Raw genomic sequence first — 15,137 nt, 5'->3', positions numbered from 1 at the left:
CGAATCGTGAATAGCTGGTACTTACTTGTGTTTGGCGTGGTGCTGTGCTGAGGCGCGCGCGGCGGACGAGGAGGCGGCACGGCGGGGCGCGGCGGGGGGCGGAGCGGCGCGACCGTACGGCAGCGACGACGGGCGCGGCGCGCCCACACCGCTCACGCCGTCCACGCGCGACGTCCTACCACACACATTGTATTAATTACCCTATACTCGATTTGTGTTAAGAGAGTAAATGACATCTACACAACAATCAATGACGTTAAGACGAAAGGCTTGACCTCGTATCTTTTTAGTAGGAAGGAATTCAATCAGTATGAATCATTGGTCATTTGACATTTGTGTCGTCAGTCTCATCTTAATACGTATGATAAGAGGCCCAAGAAAAGAGAAAGGTTTGAGTTGCCAAATCGACTCAAATAATGCACGCCTTTAGGGCTATAACTCACCGGGACGCCAATGCGATGTAGCCAGTGACATTACCATATTATCAGCTCTACGTCGCTGTAAAGCGCTGTTTTTAAACTTAGCTTTAAGAAAAATACCGCTTTGCGGCGACGTAGAGACGCCAGACGTAGCTTGGACGTTGCCATAGTAACATCACTGGCTACGCTGCATTGGATTCCCGGTGAGTTATAGCCCTTAGAGTAGCTTTAGAATTGAGCTACGTGACCATGAATCCTTTTCAAAATCTCTTTTCTTAGTATTTTTGATATGTTGAGTTAATTAGTGCTTTTTTTTCAAAACGAAGTAGTTATTATATTTATTAATGGGAAACTAACTAATTGAACAGAAAAGACACCATCATTGATCTCTAGTATAGTTAATATTATGGTATCGTTACTTGCATTATAATTGGAAATAGGTTAGAATTTAATAATGTATTTGGATGGATGTAAATTGTAGGTTGCTGTTAGTTTGATGATTTTCGAAAACACTTTTTAATTTCTGTATATTTTTCACCTAAGAGTAACCACCTAAGATAACATTGATTCGTGCAATCATGCTGTTAGGGTTGTTGACAGCACAACATTAGATTGGTTATTTTGAAGATTCTTCGAGAAAATATACATACGCAGTTTTCTTAACACCCTGAGTGTTTTTAGCGACGGCAACATTGGTTTGCGTCACTCGCTTTTCAGCAACTTTCCTTGTAGGTTTTTCTGGAATATTTCTGTAGGTACCCATGCAAATATTAAGCAAATTAAAAAAGCTAACAAGGAACCCGCCACCATTATTTACAATTTTGAAAATGCGAAGGAACAGTAAACGATAAGCTTACATTCTTAAGCGGATACTATCTTGACCGAATACATGACAGAAAATTTTCATAATATTATGTAGTTAGATTTGAAATATATTATAATTATTGTGTTTGAAGTGTTACTGGAGGCAAATAAAGTAAACATCAGAAGAATACTATACGAGAATGTGACCAGACTTCAGTAGCTCTACCATTACTTTATAGCTATAGTATTTATCGATACTCGATACCGACTACGTAAATATTTAGTATGGCGATTTTAGTTCCACAAGTGACCGCTAGAGGCGTTGTAAAATTTGCTATACTAAAAATTTACGGTAGTCGGTATCGAGTATCGAAAAATACTTATAGCTTTAAACTCATGGTAGAGCTACTGGTGCGAGTATCTTGAATTCTTGGACACAAAGAAGTCTATTTTATTCTATTTTATTCCATTCTAAGTGAACATAGAGTATACCTGTGCGCTGGATGCGGTGGTTTCTTCGGTGTGGTGTTACGAGATGGGGCGGCCCGCGGCGCCGTCGATGTCGGGGATACGCCTTTGCGGACCGGCACTGGGATACCACTAAAACAGGAGTTGATGATGATTACAATGATGATGTTGACGTTAATATTAAATAGGGAAGATAATAATTATGTCATGATTATAATGAATGATAAAATTGTAATTTGAATACGACCAATTAAATAAATTAAAATAATGATTATAAAGTTAGGAATAATTCGTCTTAAGGTACAATAGATTTTACTTCTCTACAATCTAAATTCACCAACATTCAAAAGCAGATAGAAGGTTGAATAAACACTAAATAGTAAACAATATAACGATATCAAAGTCCCCGTTCAAAAGGCCAGCATTCATTTACTTAATGAGCTTTTAGAAATATTAGTAGAGACATCATAATCTATCCGCCATAATATAAATTAAATTCTTTACAAATCAAACCATATGGCGACCCTCGCCCGCATTGTGACATCGATCTATTCAACCCCTATTTTATAGTCGTGGTTTTATGAATAGTGTCGGTCAGATCCATATTTTATTTTAGCCGCTAGGGATACTTTTTTAAGTTTAGCGTCACCTTACAATTACAACGTGACGCATCGTTGCAATACGATGCATTTTTTTATGAGCCATTAACATTGAATTTTGTTTAAACACAAATAATACACATTTGCTACAAATAAAGATGCAGCCGCGGTGTCGGGATGCCTGTTCCAAATTTGAATGGCTCACTTAAAAAATTATATCCACAGCCGAATATCCTCCTTTCCTCCTTCTCCTCCTCCTTTTTGGAAGTAGGTAAAAAAGCATCGCAATGCCTCATCATGTTGCCGTTGCAATATGAGCCTTGCTTACCGGTGCGTGTTTTTAGCGGGCGACTGTATCGCGGGCGCTTGTGGTCGCACCGGGGACGATACGGGGCGGGGGATCTTGGACCCGCGTGCCGCAGCTGGTGAGGTCTCACCTGAAAACAATAGATAACCATTAGGTTAGAATAGCACTTAAGCAACTTCGTTCTAGAAATTGCACTTTTGAAAATAAATGAATGTAATTTTTTATGTAGGTATAGCATAATGAAAATAAGAGACACAAAGTTTTATACAAATTCCAGCATTTTATATGAAGTTCTGTGCCTCAACTTAACCTAATCATAAAATAGTTGTTGATATAGTTATTGAGGCAATATTATAATAGTCAAAAATTTACAGACAAGAGATCTAAAAAGCAGTTTTTAAATGCGAATCTTTTCTATAAACATTGTTTTATGATTCAGTGCAGTAACCAGTATAACTCAGAAATACTAAAATAGATCAATACTAACTCTCAACAGAAGTCTTAAATCAGAAAGTAAATTGCGCCCTATTCTGCGGAAAACAAGTAGTATTTTAAAGCTTAATAAGATTTAACTTTTCAGATGAATCAGTCGTGGGTTTTCTTACTAAAGCGTCTAGTAAGCTAGTTGTCTGAATGAATGTTTTTTAACAGTTGAACATTCAACAGTTGGCAAACTCCCAGGAGACCGGGATCGAGGTAACAAATACTTTTATTGCCAAGCTCAACAAATATAATACTGTTTATAAGAAAGAGGAGATAAAAAGAAAAAAAAATAAGATTTTACTGTGTAGTACTCAAAAGCAAGAAAGTGCTCCTTTAAAATCATTACCTAATGAATGTAAATATACGCTCAGAACAACAGTATTATAATACTTTACAGCGGTGGTTCTTAACCTTTTAGCCATGAGGGACCATTTTGCCAAATGTTTGTCTAGCCGGGGACAACCCAGCTGATTTACCCAAAGTAAGGGTTGTTTAATAAAGAAAACAAGCACAACTTTATGATTAGAAATCATTTTTTTAATGTGGCAAAAATCTAAAAGTTACAACTTTTAATTTAATGTGATTTGTGACTGCATAGTGCATACTTATATTCTTTAATAACTTCTGAATTCTCACATATTATTAGGATGGCTTCGCGGACCACTTGGAATGCCTCCAGGGACCACCAGTGGTCCGCGGACCACCGGTTAAGAATCACTGCTTTACAGGGTGTATAAAAAGAGCGATGACCGATGAGTCTTAAGTAATCATACTTGTTATACAAATATGTCTATTAGTTCTAAATTGGAACATGATCTTTATCACAAAAACAAAACTAAAATAGCGAAATAAGTAAAAAACCACATAATTACAAAATTGAGGTTGATGATGATAATAACGATAGAAACGATAAAGAAAACGGACGGGTAGATAATATCGGAATTCGTAATAACCGCATAACAGTACTTTCAGGAAGTCGTGTTCTAGCACGTGTCTAAATTGGTCAACGCCTCCATTGTTTTAGAGACCGGGTACATGAGCTTGTACATTATTCACCCGTCGTGTTAAAACTGGGGATTCTAGAATATATTTGGAAGACGTCCAAGGTGAAGGCGATTTTTATAATACCACAAAAACTGGGTGGACACCGAAACTATAAAGTTGTCAACAGATATCAAGTTCAAACATTATAAAGAACGAGCTTTTGCCCGGGGCTTGGCTCGCGTTAAGAAGTATTATTATATACAAACTTTCATCCCCTATTTGAACCCCTTGGGGTTGGAATTTATCAAAATCCTTTCTTAGCGGATGCCTACGTTATAACATCTAACTACATGCCAAATTTCAGCCCGATCCGTCCAGGGGTTTGGGCTGTGCGTATATAAATACCTTTGAGTATATAAATAGAAAATAGATATTTTGAAAAAGAAAATGTGACATAATATTATCTTCGATCACTAATCAATTAATCATAATATACATATATAATATTAATTGTGTAATGTAGACAGTAGAACACTGCAGCATTCATTTTATTCAAACAAGGCACCAGGAGCAGGAGCATTCATTTTATTCAAACAAGCACACAGTTTTACATTTTAAACGTTGCATTTAGAATCGGAAAGTATTCATATTTTTATCACATGTTTGACTTTGATGGGAGATAATGCAGCCGTGAACTTCTTTGGAGTTCGTTCAAGATTTATTTAACCTTGTTTTCGTGAGTCTTATCTCCGAATATTATAAATACATTTATGACACCAGCCTAGCGTGTTACAGAGTCATCATTGTATTTACAGACAGCTATTAATGCTCAAACAATTTGAAACAAAGCTGCAAGAAATAAGTTAAGTGGTATTTCAGATTATTGACTTCTAGACTAATCGCTGTAAGCTACCAATTTTATTGGTTACTGCTAATAAATGCAATATTAAAGAAAATTGATTTGTCATGGATAACTATCGTAATCACATTATTATCCGCGTCGAAACAGTTGAAAACTGCAGAGAGGTGGACATATTTAGACGTAGTACGTACGTATCAGAATTAGTTCAATAGACAATTGCTTGATTATTTGTATTTTTTTGTTAGTGCTTTTTGTTAGAGGGAGATAGAACACTTACCGGTTGGTGTGACTGGACTCTCCGCGGTGCTCAACATCTCCCACTTGAGCTGTAGTCGCCGGAATTTGCCGCCAGAGTTGTTGCTGCCCGTGTTAGCACTCGCGCAACTGTTGGCTGATCCCGGCCGCCATGGCTCCTCACCGCTACATTCCAGCTGGAATGTTTTGCATAGTCATCTACTAATGTTTTATTGTCCTCTATTGAGCTACATTGTGCAATGATCTCGTAAAAGTCTTTAGTTCATATTTCTAGAGGTTGATGAAACCTTTGATCGCAGAATTTGGATCAAATAGTCAATTTGTGTAATTTGTAAAATTGTTGTCTACATATTATCTTATTAACTTTTACACTAACAATCAAAGTGAGATAATTACAAAAATAGTGATGTTGTTGAGATTAGAATACATTTTATTCAGTTCAAAAAATATGACCATGCTGTAATAAAATATAAATATCCTATCTAATAGTGTCTTATTTATTAACATTTGACATAGACGTACATTTTGCACGTAGCAAACAATGGAAGCATGAAGCGACTAGTAGGTAAACCACAGCAAATATGGTAAACCCTGTGCGTGATCACTGAACAAGTTTCCTGTTGACAACTTACATGCTTTATGAAAACTAAAATATTGCGCAGCGAAACACAAAGCAATTTTTCCATCACAAATGTCTTAAAGATTAACCAATTTATGATTCCAGGTTTGAAAAACCTATTTTTATGGATTCTCGTTTAAGATTTCTTGGAATGGAAAAACTTTTTGTTCAATAACATAGGCACAAGTTATGGGAACGCAAACAAAACATTTCAAAAACAAAATGCAACCAAAGATGAACCAAGAAGCGTTGATTCGTGAAGCTGAGACGTAAACGATGTGGGAACATAAAAATAAACTACCAAACGAAACACATGTATCCCAGCAAATTACCTTCGGGTCATTGCCGGTCGTTTTAGCTGAGGGCTTGTTATTCTCTAAGCTATCAGTGTAATCGTCACTGTCATCGAGCACTAGCCTGTCGAAAGCCTGCATTAGCTTGGAGCCGAGGTGTACCCCCGACCACCTTCTCGTGTCTAGCTCGATTCGACTGTTATTCGGACAGATGTCGTATCCAACCGGAGCGGGGTTCACACACGATCTCGGCCTATTCTTATCAACTACGGTCTTAACTTGTGCCGTGTCATTGAGCAGGTCCGGCGTCGATGGCTCTTTTTTCGGCTCTTTGTGTCTCATTATCACGCTGGTTTGGCAGTCCTCGACCGAGACGCTCGATTGCACGGACCGGACCAGTTTTAGTAGGTTTCTTTGATTTAGTGTTAGTGGTGGAGAGTTAATCGTTGTGGGCTGTTAAATTATTAAAGATGTTTTAGCATCATGCATCAAACCAATCTCATGTTATATGGATGTCCTCAAACGACTGTCGCAGTATATCGTCGATAAGCATTATTTGCATTTTATGTAAAATGTGCACGATATGGCGAGTTTTGAGATCGCTGTGATTTGTGAATTGGAAGCACATGCAAACGATAAAATGCAAATAAAGCGCTGTCAGCTTACTATTGAGGCGGCAGGGCTTATAAGTGTCTTGTACATAATACTCAATATCGAATAGCACAACAGTGATAACAGTATGATGCTTACCCGACTAGCAGCTCGCATGTCGCTCTCGATTTTCTTGAAACTTCGATGTAGTTCGCGCATCTCAAACATGAGGTCCAAGTTAAAAGGCAATAATTTAAGAGGTTCGAGGCTAGCCAACAGCGTATCCAACAAGGCTCTGCATCGCGGGTCGCCGACGCAACCAGCCAATATCAAAGAATCTTGGTCGTAGTGTTTTGCAAGTATTGATTCCCTTGTGCGGACGTATGAAACCCATGCGTCGACGGACTGCGAACTAAAGACACATTGGTTAGTAAAATTGGTTTTATGAAATCATTTTCTTAATTTGTTTTTATTTATTTAAAATTCTTACTTCAGCAGGCCAAGTATGAATGCGTTGAATTTGACTAGCCCTTCAGTTACCGCGTCCTCGCTGTTAATTCTCAATACCAATTCGTTGAGTGACTTGGTTATTGGACCTACGAAAATAATGAAATGTATTTCACTTTTAAGTAAGTACTATTATTAATTATTATATTTACACTGAAAGTTATTATGCAACATTTATTTTGCAATAGACAGTAAAAGAGTTCGTACCTTGTCTGGCAGTTGCTTCTACCATTTGCCAAACTGAGTTATTAACAGCTCCAAATGAAGTTTCAATGTTTTCTTTGAGACCGTCTCTAAATATTGCGTACAATGCTGGACAAAGTGCGTTGAGTGCAATCTTAGCACAGGCGGGAGATTGTTTGGAGTCACCTAAGAAAGCTAATTCAGCTTGGTCCGTAGCCGGCGCGAAATGTTGAATCAACATCTCTACAGCATCGGTCACGTTAGATACTAATGCTAAAACAAAATTTAAATAATGTCATTAGCATTTTAAAGTAAGTAGTATCAAGTAATTAAAAACTATGTTTATAAAAATTTTTGCAATTACTTAAGTTAAGTATATACTTTTATATGCAATTGTTGGAAAGTATTCAGAGGAAATTAATTGTGTTCTATTCGAGATCAAGGAATTTCAATTTACCTCTTTTCTGTGAAATATCAATATCATATTTGAGTCTTCCGTCTTGTTGCGTTGGACTAGTAAAATCATCTGGTGTAACTTCGCCCTCCTCGCATATTGGTATTTCGGCCAAATTTTTCCCCTATAATAGAAATAGCTATTACAGTAATGTGTATGTCATAAAATGATTTTAATAACATAGCCAGAAAAGCCTTTACACACTACACAAGAAAAAATATACAAAGCGTGAAAAAAATTAACTTTGGAAAATAACAAATGACATACACATTACTATCAACTTAAAATAAACAAGGAAAAAATTAAATAAGAAACAAAAAACCAAAGGTACTTACAGAAACTAAACGGCGTTGTAATGCATGTAAAGTAGGTAAAATACAAAATGTTACCTGATAGTGCCTTTGTGCTACCATTGCAGATAAGTTAGGCGAATTTGGTGGAGTCGTAAGACTTTGAACCTTGAGCTCTTCAACAGCTTTTACAGAAGCATGCTGTGTCTCGCCTTTGGGATCAGGTTTTTGTGCGAAGCTCACAGATTTTTTACTATTACAACTACTGCCACTAGAATCTGTAGACCTCTGATTCTCTTCTTGAGAACGTTTCATCTGAAGAAACTTGGTTACCTGATTTCTTACCTTTTGTACTTGATTTTGGTCCCATTCATCCATATTTTGGCAATTGAAACCACTCAATTTAAGAAATTCTTCCAGTTGTTGCAAGTCGGCACTACTAATTAGCGCATCCGGAGGTGGGAATTCAATATATTCCAATTTTTTGGTTCTTGGTTTCGGTAATGGGGGTGTATGCGGCCGACGATATTGAATTTCGTTGGACTTCCCTGAATCCAAACTGCTTTCTGTACCAACGCCTTCATCTTGGAAGTATTCATTGTAGTCTGCGTCTTTCTCTGCGGCATCCAAAAACTGCTGCGAAAGCCTTTTAGCAGCTAAATCGTTATTTTTCCGATAGTCACAATTTGGTTGATTTTGAAGATAGTAAGGTTCTTGTAACGACCTTCTTTTAGTTTTTTGTTCACCGACAGTAGCATTACATACAACTGCATCATTTAAAAATTCATCCATTTCAAACATACTGTAACGCTTATTGTGTGCGTTGGCTTTCTTATTTTTATCTACAGATTTGCGTAAAATACTCTTTGGTAAAGGTGGCCTTGGTGGCGCAAACTCGCCTTGTTTGGCGAGTCGATTTTGTTCTGCTAATGATAGAGAACGTTTTGGTATTGTTGGATTGATTCTTTGAGCTTCATTGTTTGTACAACTGGCCTCCGAACTGGTAGCGCTATCATAGCGATAAACGAATAATGGGTTAAAGTTTCCTGTAGGCGCAGGGCTGTTTTGTGCTGATGAATCGGTCAACATAGTAGAAGATCCACGATAACCAGATGACGGTTGAGTAGCTGTACTTGAACTAGAGGAAACCGTTGTATTGTTTGCTAAATGCTGGCAATCACAACTCATTGGCCTATTTTTCTGCTTAGATAAAGGATATTTTTCGCTGCATCGACACTCCTTCTCTTTAATATGTTGCCGAATTTCTGGCATTTCTGATAGCATTTGTTTGCACTCAGGTGGTAATAAAAAGTTCAGTGAATCCCAATCTTTGATATGACCGACACCTTTTTTCTTTAACATTTCTACGTCATTGCAGGAGAATGGTCGTTTACCTCTTACTTGCATACGACTTCTTTTGTTTTCATTACTTTTTGGTTTAAGGTTTACTTTAATGGGGTTCAAATAAATATTTGGTCTTCCGTTCAAAAAGCTTATATCAGGTAAGGTATAGTTAGGATAGAGAACAAACACTGGCTTTTCACAGTCACCTTCTTTCAATTTATCCAAAAATGAAGATTCCATAAGTTTTATCATTTCTCGATCACGGCTTGCTGTTGAAGCTTGAATTGATGTTTGCATACTTTTATCGATTGTATCTGCTTCCAGATGGGTAGAAGTAGATTTTGTATCACAATTTTCTTTTTGCAGTACTCTATTGAATCGATATATCTGAGTACCGTCAGATTCAGAACAGCTGGAAATACTAGTAGCAGATGTCGAGGAACACGACTTTCTATTTGCTCGTAATTTTGAAGGGCTGTTTGAAATGTTTGTTCGTCTAGCGTGAGATTTATTAACTACAGCGTAAACTTGAGATTCATTATCACTAGTCTTGCTACCCTCAACTTCATCCTCTTCTACTAAAACTTCATCATATACCCTATTGAACGGATTAACAGATCTTATTTCGTCGTATACAAGGGACTCATCTTGCCCATCTCGAGGTAAATCTATTTGCGGTCTGTCAGAACATAGTGTTCTAGAATCTCCAAGTTTTTGTTCACCCATTGATTCACCACTTTCACCACCAGAACTCGAAGGCCAACAATCCGATCTATCTAGTTGATCCATGCTAACAATACCTTCGTTACTGTTACTTTTTTGTTTCATGAAGAGCTTCACTAAATTAAATGATTGTTTGGTTTGGCTTTTGTCGGATGACGTTTGATTTTCAGTAGAAGATGTGCTCATTGGTTCAGATAGCTGACTTCCATGTGACGAACGATTTTGAGATACATCGTAAACCTTCATACACGCTGATGTGCCTGTTAGTCTTTGATTAACTGTGAAGGAATCGACCTAAAAAAGGCGATAAACATAAATAACGAGTTTTTCAGAGCCAATTAATACAATTACTACGTTTGCGATACATACCGTAGAGTTACTCAAAGCAGCAGAATTTATTGAACTACTCATTAGTTTTCGCCTGTACAAATTTGGTAAGCTTTGACTCTTAATAACCGAGTTGTTCATTTCGTTAATTACGTCAGCCGAATCATTTGAGTCTCCATTGTTATTGCCAGACGGATGCCTACAAAATAATTTTATGTAAGTCAATTTAAATGTAGCACATCGAATTAAAGGATCTTTTAAAACTTAATTTATCATTTAAACTATTTTACGCATTCACAAAATATAAAATCTTACCTTTGGAGTGGAGACTGACTCGTTTGTTTCTTGAGTTTACTCCATGTTGTTAATCCTAGTTCGCTTCTAGCCATAGACGTTGTTAATTTATGAGTAAGTTTCTTACATCTTTCTAATAATTCTAAATTCCTGCGCGTTCTTTCATCACTATCTAGACCTATATTTATATTTTCCTTAACCAGATTGTCTGAAAACGATTAGCAGAATTAGACTGCTTATCAGTATCTAAGCATACATCTTAATGAATCATAAGCAAGTCAACATGTCGGACACATCACGTCACCAAATTCCATTGCAAGCTTATATTCAGTAGATATAATGAGAAACTTTGAAAAATTAAATCGAATTGATATTTTATTTTATACATATATAAGCGTTTATTATGGCAAGTAACTTTGCAATAAAGGTATCACTAAGACTCACCATGTTTTTGAATGACGGCAGGCTCGATGCACTCATTGTCCTCAGAGTAGATGGTGACGCTGCCCTCGAATGCGATGGTATAGTTATCCTTGTTTGCTTGACACGTGAGGATGAGGTCCTGTTCAGTGGGCAGCTCGCAGTCGAGGCTGTCCACACTGAAGTGGACCCCATGTACAGCTTCCTTCACCGGAGAGAATAGAAGCTCCGATTTGCATATTGACATAGTATTGATGGAGCCAACTGATTCTTCACCCTGTTAAAGAAAATATGCATTTATGAGTTAAGTTCTATTGCAAACGTAAATTGCCCGATTTGAAGTCGTAGCTGCCTGCAATAATTTAGTATTCATTATCCTTTGATGTTAAAAAAAAGTATTATTTAAATAATCAAGTTCAAATCGGGCTGCAAAAGTATTTCCCACATCAATGAATTGGATTCAACATCGAAAGCAAGCTGTGTTGTTGAATATTTTTGTGAGCGTACATTCTGTTCTTGTTTCATGTTTGGCTTCTAACGAGAGTAATGTGCATTTGTAATGGTTGCCGGAAGATTTCGAAACGTAAACGCGTTGGTGAGCGCATAAACATTTGGTACCGGCAGAGATATTTTAGGAATGGTGCTCCAGAATAAGATGTATGAAATGTGTTCCTATAAGCTTTGTTACACAATATTGGCACATTTAGATACAAAGTATTGGGCATAAGTAGACGAATATTAACAAGAGCTCATTAATTAAATTTCTTTTAGTAAGTAAGTTTATTTAAAGAACATTCATCTAAGTTGCTCATATTGATATTAGACGCATAAGCTAATGCGAGGGAAACTACTTTAGTGCTTTGTGCGTTTCTAAATGAATTTAATAATAATAATATTATGTCGTTATAATATAGTCTGATATGGAACTCGTACACAGAAACGACGATACGAGTATGGTTTTCTGCTTAATCTCTAAAGTCTTAACAGAATCTGTTCTCGATTCGGAGAATGCAGTTGTTCGCCCATGCAAAACACAATATTATGATGATGTGCTGAAATATTTCAGCTTGTGAGAATATAAAAAACCTGAACATACGTACGTATGTAAACGAAGTTTTAGTATGCAAAATTTCATTCAACATGTTAAAACGATTACTTTAAAATATATTTTAACGCAAGAAATAATTGTTCCGGTTTGCGATAAACTTTTTATATGGCTAGTGAGAACATTATGCAGTACTTTATACAAGTATCTTAAAGTATTAGATGTTTCTTGTTTGTGACAGTACATATTGTGCTAGGAACATCAGACGCCGACTGTACATGTGGACGTACAAATTGGTATGAGTAATGTCTGTACCATGCGTTATCAATTTAATTCCCTTTCCTGCTACAATGAGGTCACAACAATTTAAACAAGCAATAAAATAGATAATAAGTACTGCATTTTAACACTAGCGATTCGCCCTGTCTTTTCACGTGACTTTATAAATTGTTAATGACTAAATCCAAGGACAAGTTAATGCACTCGTTGTAGTTAATGTGACTAATTTTTTGCTCGTTCAATGTTAGACTGTAGGAACAATGAACATAATATTATCTAGACTAAACCAGTTGTTAAAGAATAGGTATTATAAATTATTTTGCTAATAATTCTTTTAAGTTGTACCGGAATAATGCAAAGTTAAATTGTAAAATGTTCAGTTAACCTAATCGTCCTTAACTAATAAGTTGATTACGTCATATAAATTAGATCAACTTTTCTCGTAAACAAACAAAATATAGACAAATAAATAGCTAAATAAATAATAATTAAGGCAGCAAAATAATGTCAAGGAAGATTAATTATTAATAATGGTTATGGTTAATGGTGGTTTGAATATTATACTTAAGACTTATAAGTAAGTATATAAGAATATAATACAATATCAAGATATTCATGATTCCAATAAAGAACTAAATAACAACTCAACAAAAGTTATGGTTGGAAAAGTTTTAGTGGCTAATTAGTTAGGAGAGGAAGCAACCAGCTACTCATAAAGATATCCCAAATAATAATGACACTTAGCGCCTTCAACTTACAGAATAATATCCGGTGGACGTATCCCAATCATATTCAGTCACACCCATTTTAAAATAACTCGACAGTTCTAACACTTCACGAAAGTCACTTTTATTATTTGTCCACTGTTCGGTCAACTATCTAACACAAACACGATCGATGAGACGCAATGTGCCCGAAATGACCTTATTTTTACAACAATTAGTAAACGACTTCATCGCAAGATACCGGAGCACAGTCCTCCTGAAAGCCCCGATTGCTACTGCAGCGGTGGGTATATTCTTTATAAAATTAGCCACCGCCAATGTTTCTCAAACTGTATCAAAGTTTCATAAATTTCGTTGTTAGTGGTAAGTAATTGTATTAGCTTCTATTTGAAACATTCTTAGGTACTGCAAAATTTAAATGTTTTTATTTGCACAATTATTGATAGAAGTAAAATTTTAATAAAATTATGTATTCTATGGTTCAGCTGCTTAGTATTTGGCCCTTAACTTTATAGTTTGTAGCTTGATGCGGTGTTAAAAAAAAATAAAGGAATAAAAGTTAAAATATGTGCAAAGAACACAAAATAATTGCATGTACTGCGAACATATTTAGGCACTAATCACTATACAAAAAATACTGCAGAGCTGGCTCAATTTCAATGATAGTTGTCTACGTCAAGATCTTTGAGAAAGATATTATGTACTTATAGTAAACTAGCGTGAAATAGTTATTTCACGGCCGAGATGTTTTGAAGTTCAAAATCATATTATGTTGTATACTCTTGTAAATACCGCTATCATTTACCGCATGTACTTAATTTTGTGAACACTTGAATATTTAATAATTTATACTAGAGATCGCCCAATGTTCGAAATTCGACCTTAGTTTCAATGACATTAGGACTACTACCTATATTTTGTAAAAAAATATTGACTTTATCATATTTTTTTCAACTCTTGTCTCTGGGACTCAGCTGATCTCACACCGTGTAAGCATTGTCTAATAGTATCTTAGATTCAATAAAAAAAAACTATAATCCATTTTCAATTTGTCACCTTGTTGTCAACAGACTTCAACCATAAATAAAAGAGTGTAATTCGTATGTATAGGCTTGTGACTCAAAAATCTGTCATTTCTCATGTGTGTGTGTTGTAGTGTGTGTAATGTTTTATTAATTGTTAAAAAATGTATGATAAAAGCATAATTTCAAAATAATATTAGTTCAATGTACTCCTTCACCATATAAACTATAACTGTGCAAAATTTCATGCACCTACGTTTACCCATTTTTCGTAAAAAGGGATTCGTATGTATAGGCTTGTGACTCAAAAATCTGTCATTTCTCATGTGTGTGTGTTGTAGTGTGTGTAATGTTTTATTTGTTAAAAAATGTATGATAAAAGCATAATTTCAAAATAATATTAGTTCAATGCACTTCTTCACCATATAAACTATAACTGTGCAAAATTTCATGCACCTACGTTTACCCATTTTTCGTAAAAAGGGATACAAAGTTTTTGGCTCTCGTATTAATATATAGATAATATTTTAGGCCAATTTAGTCGACGATCTCATTAATTCGACAATAACTTGATCTTAAATAATTTTAAACTTTGTTTTAATGCAATTTGCTTGCAATTTAATGACTACTTGAAACTATTGTCGACTAACCAGTTATTAAAACCAGAATTTATTATACTTAATACATTTGTCAAAAATATTATGTTTGATATTTTCAAACTGCAACCTAATTGTTTCATAGTGGTAATGAATGTCAAGGTTATTGAGGTAATTGTTTCTGAAACCTGTTTAAAATTGAAAAATAAATTCAGAGAAACATGTGCTGTAAATTTAATAGTAA

General features: G+C 35.7%; 1 protein-coding gene across 9 annotated transcripts in view; it reads right to left on the bottom strand.

Moving 5' to 3' along the window:
• The window catches only part of LOC121740516, an 89,427-nt gene that overhangs the window by 3,156 nt on the left and 71,134 nt on the right, over positions 1-15,137 (bottom strand). For 3 of the 9 annotated variants that reach the window (XM_042133237.1, XM_042133238.1, XM_042133236.1), the window contains exons 6-19: positions 11,251-11,503; positions 10,828-11,014; positions 10,555-10,711; positions 8,218-10,479; positions 7,832-7,952; positions 7,399-7,647; positions 7,175-7,280; positions 6,844-7,096; positions 6,133-6,546; positions 5,204-5,357; positions 2,619-2,727; positions 1,716-1,823; positions 1,070-1,168; positions 26-175 (exon numbers count right to left, since the gene is read on the bottom strand). In XM_042133237.1, coding sequence (XP_041989171.1) covers positions 26-175; positions 1,070-1,168; positions 1,716-1,823; positions 2,619-2,727; positions 5,204-5,357; positions 6,133-6,546; positions 6,844-7,096; positions 7,175-7,280; positions 7,399-7,647; positions 7,832-7,952; positions 8,218-10,479; positions 10,555-10,711; positions 10,828-11,014; positions 11,251-11,503 — 4,622 coding nt within the window. Of the gene's footprint in view, positions 1-25; positions 176-1,069; positions 1,169-1,715; positions 1,824-2,618; positions 2,728-5,203; positions 5,358-6,132; positions 6,547-6,843; positions 7,097-7,174; positions 7,281-7,398; positions 7,648-7,831; positions 7,953-8,217; positions 10,480-10,554; positions 10,712-10,827; positions 11,015-11,250; positions 11,504-13,308; positions 13,557-15,137 lie in introns of those variants that run through there. The other 6 variants (XM_042133240.1, XM_042133241.1, XM_042133245.1 and 3 more) reach the window with 5 other exon arrangements.

Source organism: Aricia agestis, chromosome 3 (assembly GCF_905147365.1).
Source record: "Aricia agestis chromosome 3, ilAriAges1.1, whole genome shotgun sequence".
NCBI classification, from domain to species: Eukaryota; Metazoa; Arthropoda; class Insecta; order Lepidoptera; family Lycaenidae; genus Aricia; species Aricia agestis.
The sequence above is the reverse complement of the archived record's forward strand: the minus strand, read 5'-3'. Positions and strand labels throughout refer to the sequence as shown.